The following is a 15,056-nucleotide window of genomic DNA, read 5'->3' as shown; positions in this document are numbered from 1 at the left end:
CTGCAGGTCTGAGCACACTGCTCCTAATGGGAACAGAAGTGCAAAGCCTTATTGACTGGGAATGGGGAGGATGTGCCCTGCGTAGCATAAAGATGTCTCTAACAGGATGTTGCCAATTTTAAAATGCTCTGAATTCAAGAATGAGTTTAGCAGGAAAAGCAGAGACTCTGGAGCAATAGGCCTGACTGCCAAATGGGAATTGTCTGACTGGATATTTTTTAAGTTTGAAGTAACCAAGTAGACTATTTAAGATCTTTCTTAAGCTTGTATTTAAATTGATGATGGTAGATATGCTGATCATTCATTCTTCCTGCTACAGTCAATGCTTTAGTTGAGCAGACCTGTGTTAAAAAACAGCCTCCCCAAAATAACCAATATATAAAAAAGGGTACCTTTAGGCAGTGGTGTGTTTTGTTTGTTTTTTTTTTCCCCCTTGTGTTTTTTTTCCCTACCCCCAATGCCTGTCATGAAGCATTTTAGTTAAACTGATACTAATTGGAGTAACTGTTCCAGAATTTGGATGTATGCCCTTGGAAGGATAGCTGAAAGTCTTTCCAGTCCAATGAACAAGTTACTAGATGTGTCTGTTATGGACTTTTAAGTAAAATCAGACATATATGGTACATGAACCATACTCATGTGAATTCTTGTAATCTTGGGATGTTTTCCTTAGATTAGCAGTGCATTTGACTTGAAATGCACTTACTGGTAGCTCAGAGGATTCAGCTTCAATTATTATTAAAAACAAAAACAGGAATAACAAAACTCAGCATATGAAATGATATGTAGGGGACTGGAAGACTCTGTAAAAATTTTAGTAAAAGTCTTAAGAATCTTTCAAAACTGAAAAATATTAAAAAAGGTTACTGATAAAAGATGCCATCCAGGCAAAAGCAAATGCCTAGCAGTTGAGGGGATCTGTAAGGAACATGGCTAGTCAGAAAGCATTCAAAGGTTGCAAACAAGGAGCATGTGGATATGGAGTAACAACTAGATTTTTGGAGGAAGAAGAAAAGACTTTGACATGAAATTGGCTAATAATGGCATATTTTTCACACAGGAAGCAGAAAAATTAGAAAATAAAGACAGCACATTTACTAGTTTACTTCCTTAAAAACTGCAAATGTTTGGGAAGCTGCTGCTGGCTGACACAATGAGGCTGTAGAACTGCAACTGAAGTTTGTGACAATGGATAGAAGAGTGACATTTTAACTTGAAAAAAATTTGCCTATGAGATTAGTTTCTGGATGTAGGGGTCCAGAGTAATTAGAAAGTGAAATGATAACATCAGTCATTCTTAAGTGTTAGTGGGTATTACAATCACAAAATTCAAATAGCATATGTCCAGGAATACTAATGAGAAGGGGAAGTGTTAGAAAATACCTAGTTGCATTTTATTCAGGAAAAATCCCAAAGGAGAAAAACGTTGCAACCTTGTTTCTATTTATCAGAAGAAGGAGGTGGTTAGGGCTTATCAGAAATTGTTTTCAGTAACTACTATCTCTGGTGCTATCTGTTTGGAAAGTGATTTGTGGAACCGTATGAGAAAACTGAAGCGGTCGTGTCCCCTGTACAGAAATGGACTCAATGACCTAACCAGCCTTATTTAATTTCTGTGGCATTTCTAAATGGGAGAGCTGTAAGCTAAAGCAATTTATTCTATTCCTGACAGGCGCCAGCAAATGTAATGTGGATGCCAGCAGCATCTGGGTAAATTTTTCTTCTGTATGAACAACAGCAGTGAACCTTAGCCATTAGTGTAGCCTTCTCACTTGACAAATCTGGAACTGGGCACATTTGAATGCTACAGGTACTGCCAGTATTGCATCAAAATCCATTTTCTTTCATTTTCTCAACAAATTTAGAATTCAATGCTCTCAGTATTGCCTGGTGGCTTCTTGGCCTTAACAGAGACATCAGAGAAGCCATGTCCCTATCTTTGTAGAGTGTTTTGAAATCTCCAAAGGAAGAAGAGCATTTCTTCGCTTCTTATTCAGGCCAGAGGGAACACAAATTAAACCAACACATACCTTTCCTCTCCTTGTGCATCATATCCATCAGAGATGATTTCATTGTGTAGTCTGACAAGTAGAGGAATAGATCTGCCTGTACACACAGACACGGATGAAGGAGTTGGAAGAGCAGATGAGTTTGTGTTCTTCCTCGTGTGTTGCTCTCTGGAGGGGATAGCTCAGAGTAGGAGGAGGAACTGAGGGAAAGCTACCACTGACCATAGTATAAATACAGGCATTTGGGGATAAGGCATTGTATTTCCCTGCCCTCTCCAAAATTCCCCAATCTAGTTCCTGGTGGCACTCACAAAAGCAAAGTTATTGCTTAATGAAATACTTCATAATGATCATTGCAAGTTTCAGCCAATACAGATTTTCATTCTTGAGTCCTTAAGGTGAGAAAGACCACCTTAGAGAAGGGGGTGCTTAGTATTTAAAAAAGATCACCACCATGGTCTAAATAAATGGGACATTCTGAGAACACTCAGTCAGTCAGTATTTCCATTCAAAATTTACTTAAAATGCATCCTCTTTTTCGTTGAGAAAGAGGACAACAAGCATAGATGCTTTCAGGCTAGAGTTGTACTTTGCTGCTTGAAACAAAGGACACAATATTGCTGCTATTGTGCATGTGATTTATTGTCCAGCCACGTTTCACACCAAAGCTCACACAGTGGCCACAATGGAGCCTGCTGCACTGCTGCAGAAAATGAGTCCCATACTGGACTTCTCACTGCTCCAGGTTGAATTTTTAGGAAAGTCATAAAGCCAAAATAAACCAGCCAGTTCCTCTGTCATTAGCCCCTAATCTTCAACCCCCCAATATAAATAATTTTATAAGAAATGAATATTTAAAATATAAGTTATATCTTCAAACACCAGTATCTAGAGGTACTTCTTCAGGTACCTAAAGGGGGCCTACAGGGAAGTCCCCTGTAGAGGGACTCTTTGTCAGGGATGCAGCGATAGGACAAGGGGTAATGAGTTTAAACTGAAAGAGGCGGATTTAGATTACATTTTAGGAAGAAACTTGTCACTGTTAGGGTGGTGAGGCACTGGCACAGGTTGCCAAGAGAAGATGTGGATGCCCACTCCTTGGCTGTGCTCAGGGCCAGGTTGAATGGGGCTTTGGGCAACCTGGGCTGGTGGAGGCATCGGGGGGTTGGGACTAGATGGTCTTTAAGGTTCCTTCCAACCCAAACCAGTCTGTGATTCCATGATAAATACAAAAAAATACAAACAATTTATAGTGAATTAAACATGCTTCATGAATAAGCAGGAAATAAATACTGGAAATTATAAAGAAATAGCGAAGATAACTTGTCCCTGGAAAACAGAGATTATGAAAGAGATTGATTGCTGCTATAGAGTGAATAATGTAAAATGAGACAGAAATCATATTTTCCTTAAGTAAACATCTAGCCTTTTCCAGAGAAAGTGTCAGCATTTTTGTCATTGGATTTTTTGACAATAAAATCACAATCTTACAAAGAATCACAACCTATAGGCTACTAGTTAGCTTCTCTAACCACCTGTGATGATTGTCTTTCATGAGTGTTTCTCTGTAAAAAGCCTCTTGTCTCTCCAAAACAGCAACTTGCGGTCTCACAATTAATAATAAATTCTTAACATTTCAGCAAAAGTTAGATGTAGGAAAATAATTATGGAGAGCATAAATTACTATATACCTGGTTTTATTTTTTCTGAATTATGAAATTAATTTTAAAAATACATTTTCTGAAACTGTGAAGAGCTTACGATAAAAATTTTGTAGTGGGGGTCTTTGTGTTTTGTAATTTCTAGTACTTCTGATTCAGATGTGTTGGACCAGCACTAACCAAAATAAATGGCTTGCAAATAAAAATATTTTGTCAGAGAAACCTGAATGAATGTTCCAGCTGTGGTGCTGAGAAACATTTAAAAGCTGTTTCCATTGAAAGAAACTCTAAAGATCTCAGGGCGCCACAATAGCAGCATTCACTCTAGAGGAGAACAGCAGCAATGTTTACAGCCAGGAGGGCACCAGATGTAAATGGAAGGTCAGTGGCTGGAACTTTGGATAGGCTAACTTTACTCTGTCACTCCAGTGAAGATACTCACATTCACTGACTTGAACTTTAGCAGAATATGTACATAGTTTTATGAGAAAGCAAGTCCAGAGGGCAAAGAATGATCAGCAAAAGACAATGACGACCATAGAAGAATTTGAACTCCTTGAATTGTGCTACATAGACTGCTGACCACAGCAGGGAGTATGGAAGGTAAATAAAGTAGAGATGTATTGCTATACCATCTGCTAATGTGGAAGTATTTATTTTAGCAGTGTCTGCAGGACTAGTACAGCAGAGGTCATTACAAATTATTTTTATAAGCTTCCTATTAAAAAAGATTAGAATGTGAATCAGCTACTTAATCTTGTGACAGCCATAAGTGTCAGATTTTTGGATGCCCTGTGCAGTACTGCAAAATGTAGATGCAAAGCATGTGGAACTCCAGAAGTTTTATGTGGAAATTCAATAGAGGGGAAAAGATGTAGCCAATGTCACTATTATCTGCCTTCCTACCTTAGAGGAGCTTCTCTTACATCTTTGCTTCTGGTTTCAGTGTAGTTTTCAGGGCCAGGAGGGACTTTGGTAAAACAGAAAAAATGCTGTTTTCTTGTTGTGACTTACTATGGATATAGCTTCCAGATCACTCCTGTGCCTTTCACCTGCAATTCTGCATAGCTGGTTTAATTGCAGGTGTTACTAACATACATACCATTGAGTTTATTAAACAGGCATGTCCATGTAACTTTCATATCAACATTTTAATCACAGAGAGAAAGAAAAGCAAGAGCACTTGCAAAATTGGTGTGTGGGACCAAGGAGCTGTCTGGGAGTCAGTAAATTCCTGCCTGTTATTTGTCAGGCAGAGGTGGAAGTATAATCAGCCCTTAGGTTGAAGAGTCGGAGGAAAACTTGAGGCTTTGAAAAGCCAGAAATGTAGGAGACCACATTCTTTACTTGTAATAAAAGGTAATCCTCATGGGAGACAGCTAAAACATATGTTTGTGATGTTCTGATAATTGTGCACGTATTCAGAGAGGATGGAAAACAGGTCAGTGGCAGCTGCCCCATCTCCAGCTGCTTTCAGCGTGTATTCAAACAGGACTGACTGCGGCTGCAGGTCAGCACACACGGCTCCCTGTGAACCAGGTGGATCGGCGTGGGGGCCAGGAGTCCTTCTCCCTCTGTGGTGTAATGTGTGTTTCTCAAAAAATCCAACGAGTTTCTCTCAGAATATCTCAAAAAGAAGCAAGCAGAATAAGCAGTGGAGACTGAGCTGCTGAAAACTGTGTTTCAGCACTGGGAGGGGAGTAGTACTAGAAGACAGTTATTTAGAAAGGTGACACACTGAGAAGAATAACAAATTATTTACAGGTTGTAAATGCGTTTATTGCAATGGATTTACTTGTAGTGCAAGTGGGAAAAGGTATTGTATCCTGTGCCAAAAAATGTAAATACAAAAAATAATAGAACCTGGGAATGCACTGAGACTGATAGTGGGGGGAAGTCTGCACAGTCCTTCACTCTGCTTAATAAATTCATTCCTGAAAGTATGTTAAGTAGCTGCTGTTCAGGATAAATCAGTAGTCAGAATAGAAATTATGTCCAAGCTGAATAAAATGAATATAATGTTGTAACTGACACCTTGAACAAGGCGTTTTGTGTAGCTGAAAAATAGCTACTGATTTAAAAAGTAAATCACTGAGTTTATTAGAAAGGCTAACTCTAAAGACAATAATCTGTTGAGTGATGCTGATCCCATAGGAGATGTAATTTCACCTTGAAGCAAGCAACCACAATTCTGAACATACTTTGCAACGTGTACTTTGAAATAATTCCTTGGCTAGCCTAAGTTGAGGTGACATAAGTCATGTTCAGGCTTACATTTGCTTTGCAGGAACCTTTTCTCTGAATAAGGCATTTCCAAAAGGCTTTCAATAAACTAACTCTGAGTAAAGTAGGTGCAAGGCATATTATAATTTAGGAGGGCACAGTTCTCTGAGAAAACTTCAAGTAAGCAAATTATCGTGCACACTTTGCATCCATTAATACAGTTACCTCCTCAGTGTTAACCAACACTTTGTGCTGTGTTCCCTTCCCTGAGCATGCACATTCTGTGGTGTGTTTAGTTCATTGACAGGCATCAGTCTTATTGTCAGAAAAGAAAATTGTTAAGAAACTATTTATAGAAGCTGGCCAGTAAAGATGAAGACCAGAGATCATTCTGGTTTAGTTAACACAGAGCTAGCTAGACATATGGCCCTACCTTTCTTTGTCTGATTCATAGGTTACTTCCCTAGGTATTAAAAAATATTTTAGTACTGTTCCTAGTGAGATGGTCCTATGAATGGGGATCAGTTAATCCATACAGGGGCCTTGTTATATTTCATTTGGGTGTTTTGGTGTCTCTTTCAGATGGAATCATAAATTCTGAAATTCCAAAGAAAACTCTAGGCTTCAAAACCCCTTTAATGACAGGAATAGAACAATCACAATACAAATAGTAATGTTTTTGAGATAGTTTCAGATGTTCTGATAAATGATGCTGCTGGTAGAAGTTCAGTTGCCTTTGAATGAACATTCAGTCAGTAATGAAAAAATCTGAAGCTTGCTGTCCATGCTGCAGTGAAGTGTCACTGATTCTTGGAAGTAATACTGGGACATACAATGTTATGTCCAAGTTCAGTCTCCTTTTTTTTCAAGCTGTATTTCCTGACACTGTGCTGTGCACATGAAGAAATAATCTGTTTGTCTTTGCTTGGGCTTCACCCACCCAAACACTGTAGTAGCAATCCTTTAATTCATGAACAGACACAAACGCTCCCTTCACTGAACTATCAATGTTTGATTCCTGCATCTTGAAATGAGGGAATCTCCTTTATTTCAGCTAGTGACAAGTATCAAGTGGCCATCAGTGGTGGATGTGTGTCCTTCGGATAGGGAGATAACAATGTGCCATTGTTATCTGTGCCATAAGAATTGAAGATGCAATTATCTGTCCTTATCTAAAGTAAGAATTCTGTGCAGCTGTCACTACAAAACAGTCACCTTTACACTTCTGTTTCACTTACGGTCATACATCTCAGATGTAAGGCACGGTCCTTTTGGGTGAATACTGAGTATGTTCCAGTAGCAAACCTGTCCTGAAGAACCTGCTTTGGCAGGAGAGTTGGACTCTGCCTCTGGAGGTCCCTCACAGCCCCTACAGTTCTGTGAATCTATGAATCAACTTTCTGAACTGGTAGTAAAGATAACTTACTACTGAGGAAAGAAAAATTGTGTCCTCTAGAAAATGAATTTCCATCTAGTGTTAGGAAAATTTCCCAGTTGACTGAATAAAGGAATGGTGAAGATATTTATTGCCTTTTTTTTTTCTTTAGTAAACTCAACAAAAACATCATTAACTCACGGATGAAGTACATGAAGATTGATGCTGTGTACTTTGAGCATTCTTAAGAGATCTCCCTGTGAATGCATTAAGATAATTTCCTCCCAGAAAAACAAAAGTAAGTAAAAAATACTGAAGGGGGCAGATTTTCTTTTTAATATATTAAATATGATGTATATAATTAGTCCATGAGTGTATTCAAAGAAACAGCAGTCACGTTAGTAGTGAACAACAGAGGAATCTTATTTTACTTAGAGGGGAAAAAAGGTCTCTTCACATAGCATGAACAGTTTTAAAAAGCCCTTAAAGACCTCTTGATGTCTGATAGCACCAGAAGAGTTAACAGTCATGCAGATATTACTCCTGTTTTTGCATAGTTTCTCCTAATGCCTTTGGATATGGTACTTAAATGATGTAGTGAATACCTTTCTGTGATGTGGATGTGTGTCACTGAGTGTGAATGAAGCATCTTTTTCTTTCCAGGACTGAAAGGTTAGAAAGCATTGTATTGATGATTGCAGGAAGCACAGTAGTGTTAACAACAACAGCCTTTAGTCTTTACCCATTGATTGAAGTTCCATAACTGGAATGACACCTGGGAGAGGGCCCAGGATATATTGATAGCAATAGGATGTTCTTCAATGGCTGTGAATCGTGTTGCTCAGAAATGAGAGAGTAGACACCAAGTAAGAGTTGACCATGTTCATCAATTAACGGTTTAGAGCATTCTTAAACCACACAGGCTAAATAATTATCTATGGTTTTCATACTGACTAACTATTAATACTGTAGGAAACAGGGTAAATTAATATCCTTGTAGCTAATGAGATTTCCATGTAATTTTGCAGTGTATTGTACTACTATGAGTAATTTCCAACCAAAATAGTGTGTTGTGGAAACCTTTTTTTGTACATAGTATTCTTGTTATTAAATCTCACAATAGGGAGGAATTAATTTGTATTGTAAAGCAGCATTAAAGCAGCACACTTCCTAGTGACAAGTTCTTGAGATCTGGGAAAAGGGAAGATTTTAGTGCCTAATTGTGTAGTCTGACTATGTGTGAAATCTAGATTTTTGAAATCTAGAAATGCAAGCATTCCAAAGATCAAAATGCAGAGTTTAAGTAAGCATTCAAAAGTAGATGACTGGTTTCAAATTTGCTTTTATTTTTAATGTTAATGTGAACAGAGGTAAAAGTTCCTTTCAGTAACTGTCCTTAATGATATGATGGTTGGCTTCTGGTTGGGCTTATACAAGTCAGTCTTCTTCTGAAACAGCTCTGGTAAAATTTAAATAACTGAAACTAAACATGTTTAATGCTTGCAGAAGTTAAGGGCACAATGTTCACTGTCTGCATTGAAAAATAAATGTGTTTTTCAGATCAAAATTAAACTTGAAAAACGCCATCCAGGCTTTGAAAGTCATTGAGCCTGCTCTTGATGTGGAGCAGCATTACATCACTCTAAAACACTTACTTGGTTGTACTACTGTGATAATCAAATGATGGCCAGCAAAAGTAACCCTTATAGAAGAAGTCCACTTTATATACTACGAAGGTCATTACGGAAAACTCCGTGCTTGTAGAAAAGCAGCACAGAGATGCCATCTAGCAGTAACTCTTAGAAATTTCCTAATATTTAATAGTTCCTTCTGTCAAGATACTGCACTTAAGTGTAGGAGAAAGGAAAGATTTTATATTCCAAATCCTTTCCCTATAGCTGGCTTCCTGATGAATATCTAGCAACCCTGCTAGATATTCATCACCTGCTAAACAACCTTTACTGAGATATATTATCATGAATAATTCTATTTTCTTTTATTTTCTATGTAAATACAGAGCGGAAAAGAAAGAATCAAATGAACAGATATCCCATTCAATCAGTCTCTTAAAAATCATACTCTGTGATTAACTCTGAGTGTTAAAAATTGATCAGTAGTGAACAGTCTTCCATTTGTTAAAGAATTTCCAGAGCTGGTCAATAGTCTATATCATGTTTAACAGAAAATAAGTAAAATAGAAAAGCATGGGCAATAAATGACTATGGTCAAAATAAAATCTTAATGTTCCAGACATTTAAGAATAAATTATATATATATTTTGGTTATCTATTTTACCATAAGATGGCGATACTTAAACACTTTGTAATCAGTAAATTTACCTAGTGAATTTAGCATAAAAGCCCTGCCATAGTAAGAATGCCTGTGGACAGCTGGAGTCAGTGATGGCCTGGTAGGAAATCAAAGCTTTTTTCCCCAGACATTATTTTAAAGTATTTTATCAGTAAAATAAATCATTACTTGAATGTTAATTGTGTAGAACATGAAGAGGAATGGACTGTGTGTACTTTGAAATGCCTGATGTGATTTGTTTTCATAACCTCAATGGTTTCTAAGTGTCAAGGGCATGTAAAAAGTTGTCTGGCTAGTCGTGAGCATAATGCACAATTCTCCTTGGAAAAGAAAGACTTGAATATCCTCTTGTTTCCTACAATTAATTTCATATGATATATTTGCTTCCTAACCTGCAGGGCAGAAAATTATTATTCCACTTCAATTTCGCATAAAGCAAGATAAATAACTAAGTGCTACTTCCATTTCTACAGTGAGATTTCAATCCCAGCTTCCACTTACTTGCTAAAAAATCTGTAAAAAATTTATGTGTATAATTTTTCACAGAAATAGGAAATCTATTGGTCATAGTTAACAAAGCTAAATGATTATTTGCCACATACCATTTTTACGTGCTTAACATGGTGTAGCATCTTAGCCAAGGACCTGAGCAACCATTTGATCTGATGTTTTAATTTCTAGAACCCCAATGTAGCTCTGATAAACACCAGACCTTGATTAAGGACTCTTATTTTTACATAATCTTAAGGACTTTTGAGGTTCCTGGCTCATGACCCCTTCACAAAGTTAAAAGAGCCTGCTATGAACATTTTAATATCCCTGAAAATGTCACAGAGAGTGATGAATAAAAGGCCATTTTTATGCCCTCTGCACAATATGCCACAGCAAAAAGGGCTGGAAGCAAAGTTTCAAAAGTTAATTTATGCCATTTCATTTTAGTTGCTCGTCCTGCTTTTCGCTGTTGGATGGTGACAGACACATAAGGTGGAGCATTTCTCCCCACTGTTATTTTGGGGCATCTCTCTGACACCTAAAAGACTACTTCTGAACCTTGTTTGCTTCATTAGTGGGTTTAGTCTTCCATGGGTAGACAGCAAGAGAAATTTTGCTTTTTCTGCTTTCCTACAGTCTATTTAAGTCTCTAACTTTGATAGATCTCACTAAGTGTATCAGAAGACAGAAAAATAAAGAAAGAGGAGTGTGTGGAAACCTGTAATTACAATGTGACCATGTGCTGCTGTCCACACTGATGTGGGACTCCTGCACCTTGCCAGACACAGCACTAGTGAAGACTTTCAAAGAGTTCCTATTCAATAACAGTGACACAGTTCATTATTCAGCTAATGTTATTAATCCTGTACCACCTCCTGCTTCTTTACCTTGTGACTCTATCTTACTGATTCAGAAGCAGTCGGAATACCGTAGCCACAACTCAGGGTACCACCGAATTGCTTTTGAAGTTCTGTCTTCGTGTGCCTGAAGGGGATCATTGCTCCCTTGTTGTTGGAAATTCAGCACACGTTTGTATATGGTTAGTTTATGGGATTAATTCCTTTGTTTTGAAGGAAACAAACCTGCCAGAAGAGCCACACGTTGCCTCGCCTGGCTGTCTGGTACCCGAATGGTATCACTAAAATGCCATTCACCCACAGGCAGCGCGGTAGGGACCGCTGCTGGTAACGGGCTGCCATGCGCTGCCAGGATGATTCCTCTCGCCTTAGTTCTTTACCATGCGGGCAGTCAGCAGCCTGCCTGTCACAGCCCCCCCGACCAGGGGGGTTCTACGCGATGCAGCACTACAGACACCTGCAGGCCTGGGGGGTTCGGTCACCATCGCTCCAAGTGCAATTCTGCCTTTACAAGGGTTTAATCCAAACCCGCCTTCGCAAGCCAGGCTGCGCGGCTAGAGCATCGCCGTTGATTCACGGCATCATCTCGGTATCAGATGCGCTCTTCTTGGCGACCTGAACACGTCCGAAAACACCGAAACTCCGGCGCAGCCCGGAGCGCGGCTGTAGCGCTGAATTCACGGGGTGCCTCCGGCTCCGCTCTGAGCACATCTACTGCCAGCCGGAGGCTGCCCATCCCGCTTCCAGCGCCTAGCTGCTTCCCCAGGACTGCTGCAGTCACCAAGCACTATAAATACCCTTTGCCTTGAGCGGGATGAATCGCTGTGCCTTTGAGCCGGACAGCAGCCGCCAAGCCCGCTGCCGCGCTGCCCCCAGAGCCGTCCCGGGCTCCCGCTGCCCACCTCTTTTATACGCACCCAGCGGAACTTGTGCGGGGGGTGGTGCCGGGGGTCGTGCGGGCTCTGCGGGCCAGCGCGGCGGGCCCCGCTGCGGCGCGCCCGCAGCCGCCCCGGCCGCTCGCACCCGCGCTTCCACGCCTCGCACCGCGAAGCCCCTAATCCCGGGACCGGGGAAAGGCGTCTCCGCCACGAACTCTCCCGCCTGGCCCATCGGACGGCCAAGGACACGCACCCGCCTCTCCCCGCGGCCATCCCTCCCTCCGCCCCGGCAGAGCCGCATCGGCCGCTACCGCATTCGCCCGTGCGCGGACCGGCGCAGCCTGCTCGCTCCGCCGCTGGGGGCCGGGTGAACCCGCCGCCCGGCTCCTACCTTGGAGGGATCGAGGCCGGCCAGCAAGGACAGCAGCAGGAGGTTGAGGATGTTGGCGGGCGCCCGCATCCTGATCCCGGGGCTGCCTCTCCGCGCCGCTCCTGTCGGTCATTCACTCCGCTCCCGCTGCAGCGACCGCGCCGGCAGCCGCGCTTCCTGCCCGCCCGCCGGAGCCCGAGTGGAGGCGGCAGCGGCAGCAGCAGCAGCAGCCGCCCGGGGGACGCTCATTCCGCGGGCAGCCTCGGCGCGGGGAGGGCGGGCGAGGACGGCGCTCCCGCGCTGCCGGAGCAGCTCCGCTGCCCCGTCCCACCCCCGCCCCTCCCCTCCGCCCCCGGCCAGCCCACCGCAAAAAGTTTGGGCCCGGGAGACGGCGGCGCGAGTGCGGCTGGACGGGCGCGGGGGAGCGGGCGGCGGATGTGACATCACCGCCTGTGTGTGCGGGAGCCGCGGACCGTTAGCGGGGAGCGGCCGGGGCTGCGGTGGCGGCCGGGGCTGCGGTGGCGGCCTGGGCTGGGCTGGGCTGGGCTGGGCTGAGGCGCGGCCCCGGCTGCTCAGGCGCGCAGTGCCCGGTCTCGCGGGCGGCGCTCCGTCCCTTCACCCAAACTTCGCGGGATTGCCCCGGCGGCGGCTGGCGGAGGTCCCGTCCCCCGCGAAGGGCGGCCGGGCGCCGCTCTCCCGTTGCTCGCAGGCGGCTGGGGGCGGCTCTCCTGAGGGGACCGGCTGGCGGAAAGGGGCGAGGGCGGGCTGTGGTGGGCAGCCGCGGGTGCCGTCGGAGGAGAGGGGTTTCGTCTGGGGGATCCCACCCTCTCTCTCACTCCCCTGCGCAGACAGCTAGGTCAGGGCTTGGCTGAGCCCTGATGAGGGGAGTGCCCAGCTTTCCAGCCGGAGCGCAGGCCAGCAAGGGGCTGCAGCATCCCTTAGCTGTGGTGGGGAGGCCTGTGCAGGTGACGGTTGGTGGAGGTCGTTGGCTGATAAGGTGCACCATGCAATCGGGAGTTTCCTGTTCTCTGCTTCGACCTGCAGGGTCATAGTCAGAGGGTTTGTCAGCAAAGGCTCTGGCTGGGCTCCGGTATGCCTATGCAGCAGCTCATGGCCACTGTTCCGCAGCTAGAGATGAAGGAGAAGGCTGGGATGTGGGTTGGTTTCCTCAGGGTTGGACACTGAGCACAGCTGAGTGTGGCCCAAAGATGAGTGACACAACAAACAGTGCCCTCCTGTTAGCATGGGCAGGGTGTGTTAAAGCTTCCGTTATTTTCCCTCGCAAGATTCCCACTCATGACATAAGGCCAGGGTACCTTTACAAGATTATGACTAAGATTATTATGGATTAATGTTTTAGCTTTACAGTTGGGTTTTTTTATCCCAATTAGACATAATGCCTGGGGTCTACATTATGTACTTTTCCAGCAGCATTTTGTTGTTTTGAGGTGCTGTGTAATCTTAAAGAAAACCGGATAAACATACCCTTAAAGAAGCAAAATATCAGTGTAAAAAAAATGGACAACCCCCCAAAAATCTAAGCTTGGGAAGGTGTTTCAGTTGCCTATTAGAATGAGTAGGGACAGGGCATGGTTTTCTAGCTTACTCTCTCCAAGTCTGCAAGATTGGTGTCTTCGAGTTAAGACCACTGCCGAAAGACAGTGGAGTAGAAACTGTGCTGCCCACGTGCTGTCTGAAAAGGTTGCATATCCTTAGGGTAATGTTCCCAAAGGGAAAAAATACTAAATTTTCCTGCAGTGTTTTATTGTATTCTTGAGTTCTGAGTGTCTTCTAGAATGAAAATAACCAGGCTTTCTATTGTGAATGAATCAAAACTTATGGTTAGATGACTTAGAGAAGCCCACTTCCATCAGCAGTATCTTTTACAGAGATACAGTCTGTAATCATTGTGGAAGGTAGAGCTGGAAGATGTGGTTCCTTATGACAAGAAATGGAAATTACAGAATTTATGAATGAGCTTCCATTGACATTCCAGGGTCAACAATGGAAAGAGAATCCCCTCTGATACAGACTCTATTGAATTTCCAACTACAAAGAAAATATTAAAAGATACCGAAAGAGACGACTACAATTATGTTTTTCCCGTAGAAAGGATATAAAAGGACTATTTGCTATGAAATTACAATAAAAATTATAAAAAGGGACAGTTGCATATATTAATAAGGGTTCAATAATAAGCAACAGTACTAAAGCACTGAAAATCTGAGGTTCTCAGAAGGACAGAGTGAATGTTGTTTTCAAACAAAACAATTTCTTATGAAAGAAGAACACAGATGCTAAAGCCAAAAGGCAGGTATGAAGCCCAGAATGGCATCCTGGCCTGTATGAAAAGTGTGGCCAGCAGGTTGAGAGAGGTGATTCTGCCCCTCTCCTCTGCTCTGGTGAGATCACACCTGGAGTCCTGTGTCCAGCTTTGGCGCCCTCAACACAAGGAGGGCATGGACATGAAGGGCAAGTCCAGAGGAGAGCCACAAAAATCATTAAAGGGCTGGAGCACCTCTCCTGTGAAGACAGGCTGAGAGAGCTGGGCTTGTTCAGCTGGAGAAGGTTCTGGGGCGACCTTACAGTGGCCTTACAATATCTGAAAGGTGCTTATAAGAAGGCTGGGGAAGAACTGTTCATGTAGCAATAGGGTTAATGATTTTAAGCTAGAAAAGGGGAGATTTAGGTTGGATATTAGGCAAAAGTTCTTCTATGTGAGGGTAGTGGATCACTGGAACAAGTTGCCCAGAGATACTTAAGGTCAGGTTTGATGGAGCTCTGAGCAACCTGATGTAGTGAAGATGTCCCTGCTTATGGCAGGGCAGTTGGACTAGATGACCTCTAAAGGTCCCTTCCAAACTTACTCCTTCTATGATTC

General features: G+C 42.8%; 1 protein-coding gene across 1 annotated transcript in view; it reads right to left on the bottom strand.

The window, feature by feature from the left end:
- The window catches only part of OLFM3 (olfactomedin 3), a gene marked incomplete at both ends in the record, with an annotated part of 55,512 nt that extends 43,247 nt beyond the window's left edge, over positions 1 to 12,265 (bottom strand). The window contains one exon of the mRNA XM_084266199.1: positions 12,197 to 12,265. Coding sequence (XP_084122325.1) covers positions 12,197 to 12,265 — 69 coding nt within the window. The remainder of the gene's footprint in view (positions 1 to 12,196) is intronic.
- Positions 12,266 to 15,056: the final 2,791 nt, after the last annotated feature.

This window comes from Gallinula chloropus (assembly GCF_964237585.1).
Source record: "Gallinula chloropus genome assembly, chromosome: 6".
Lineage (NCBI taxonomy): Eukaryota > Metazoa > Chordata > Aves > Gruiformes > Rallidae > Gallinula > Gallinula chloropus.
The sequence above is the reverse complement of the archived record's forward strand: the minus strand, read 5'-3'. Positions and strand labels throughout refer to the sequence as shown.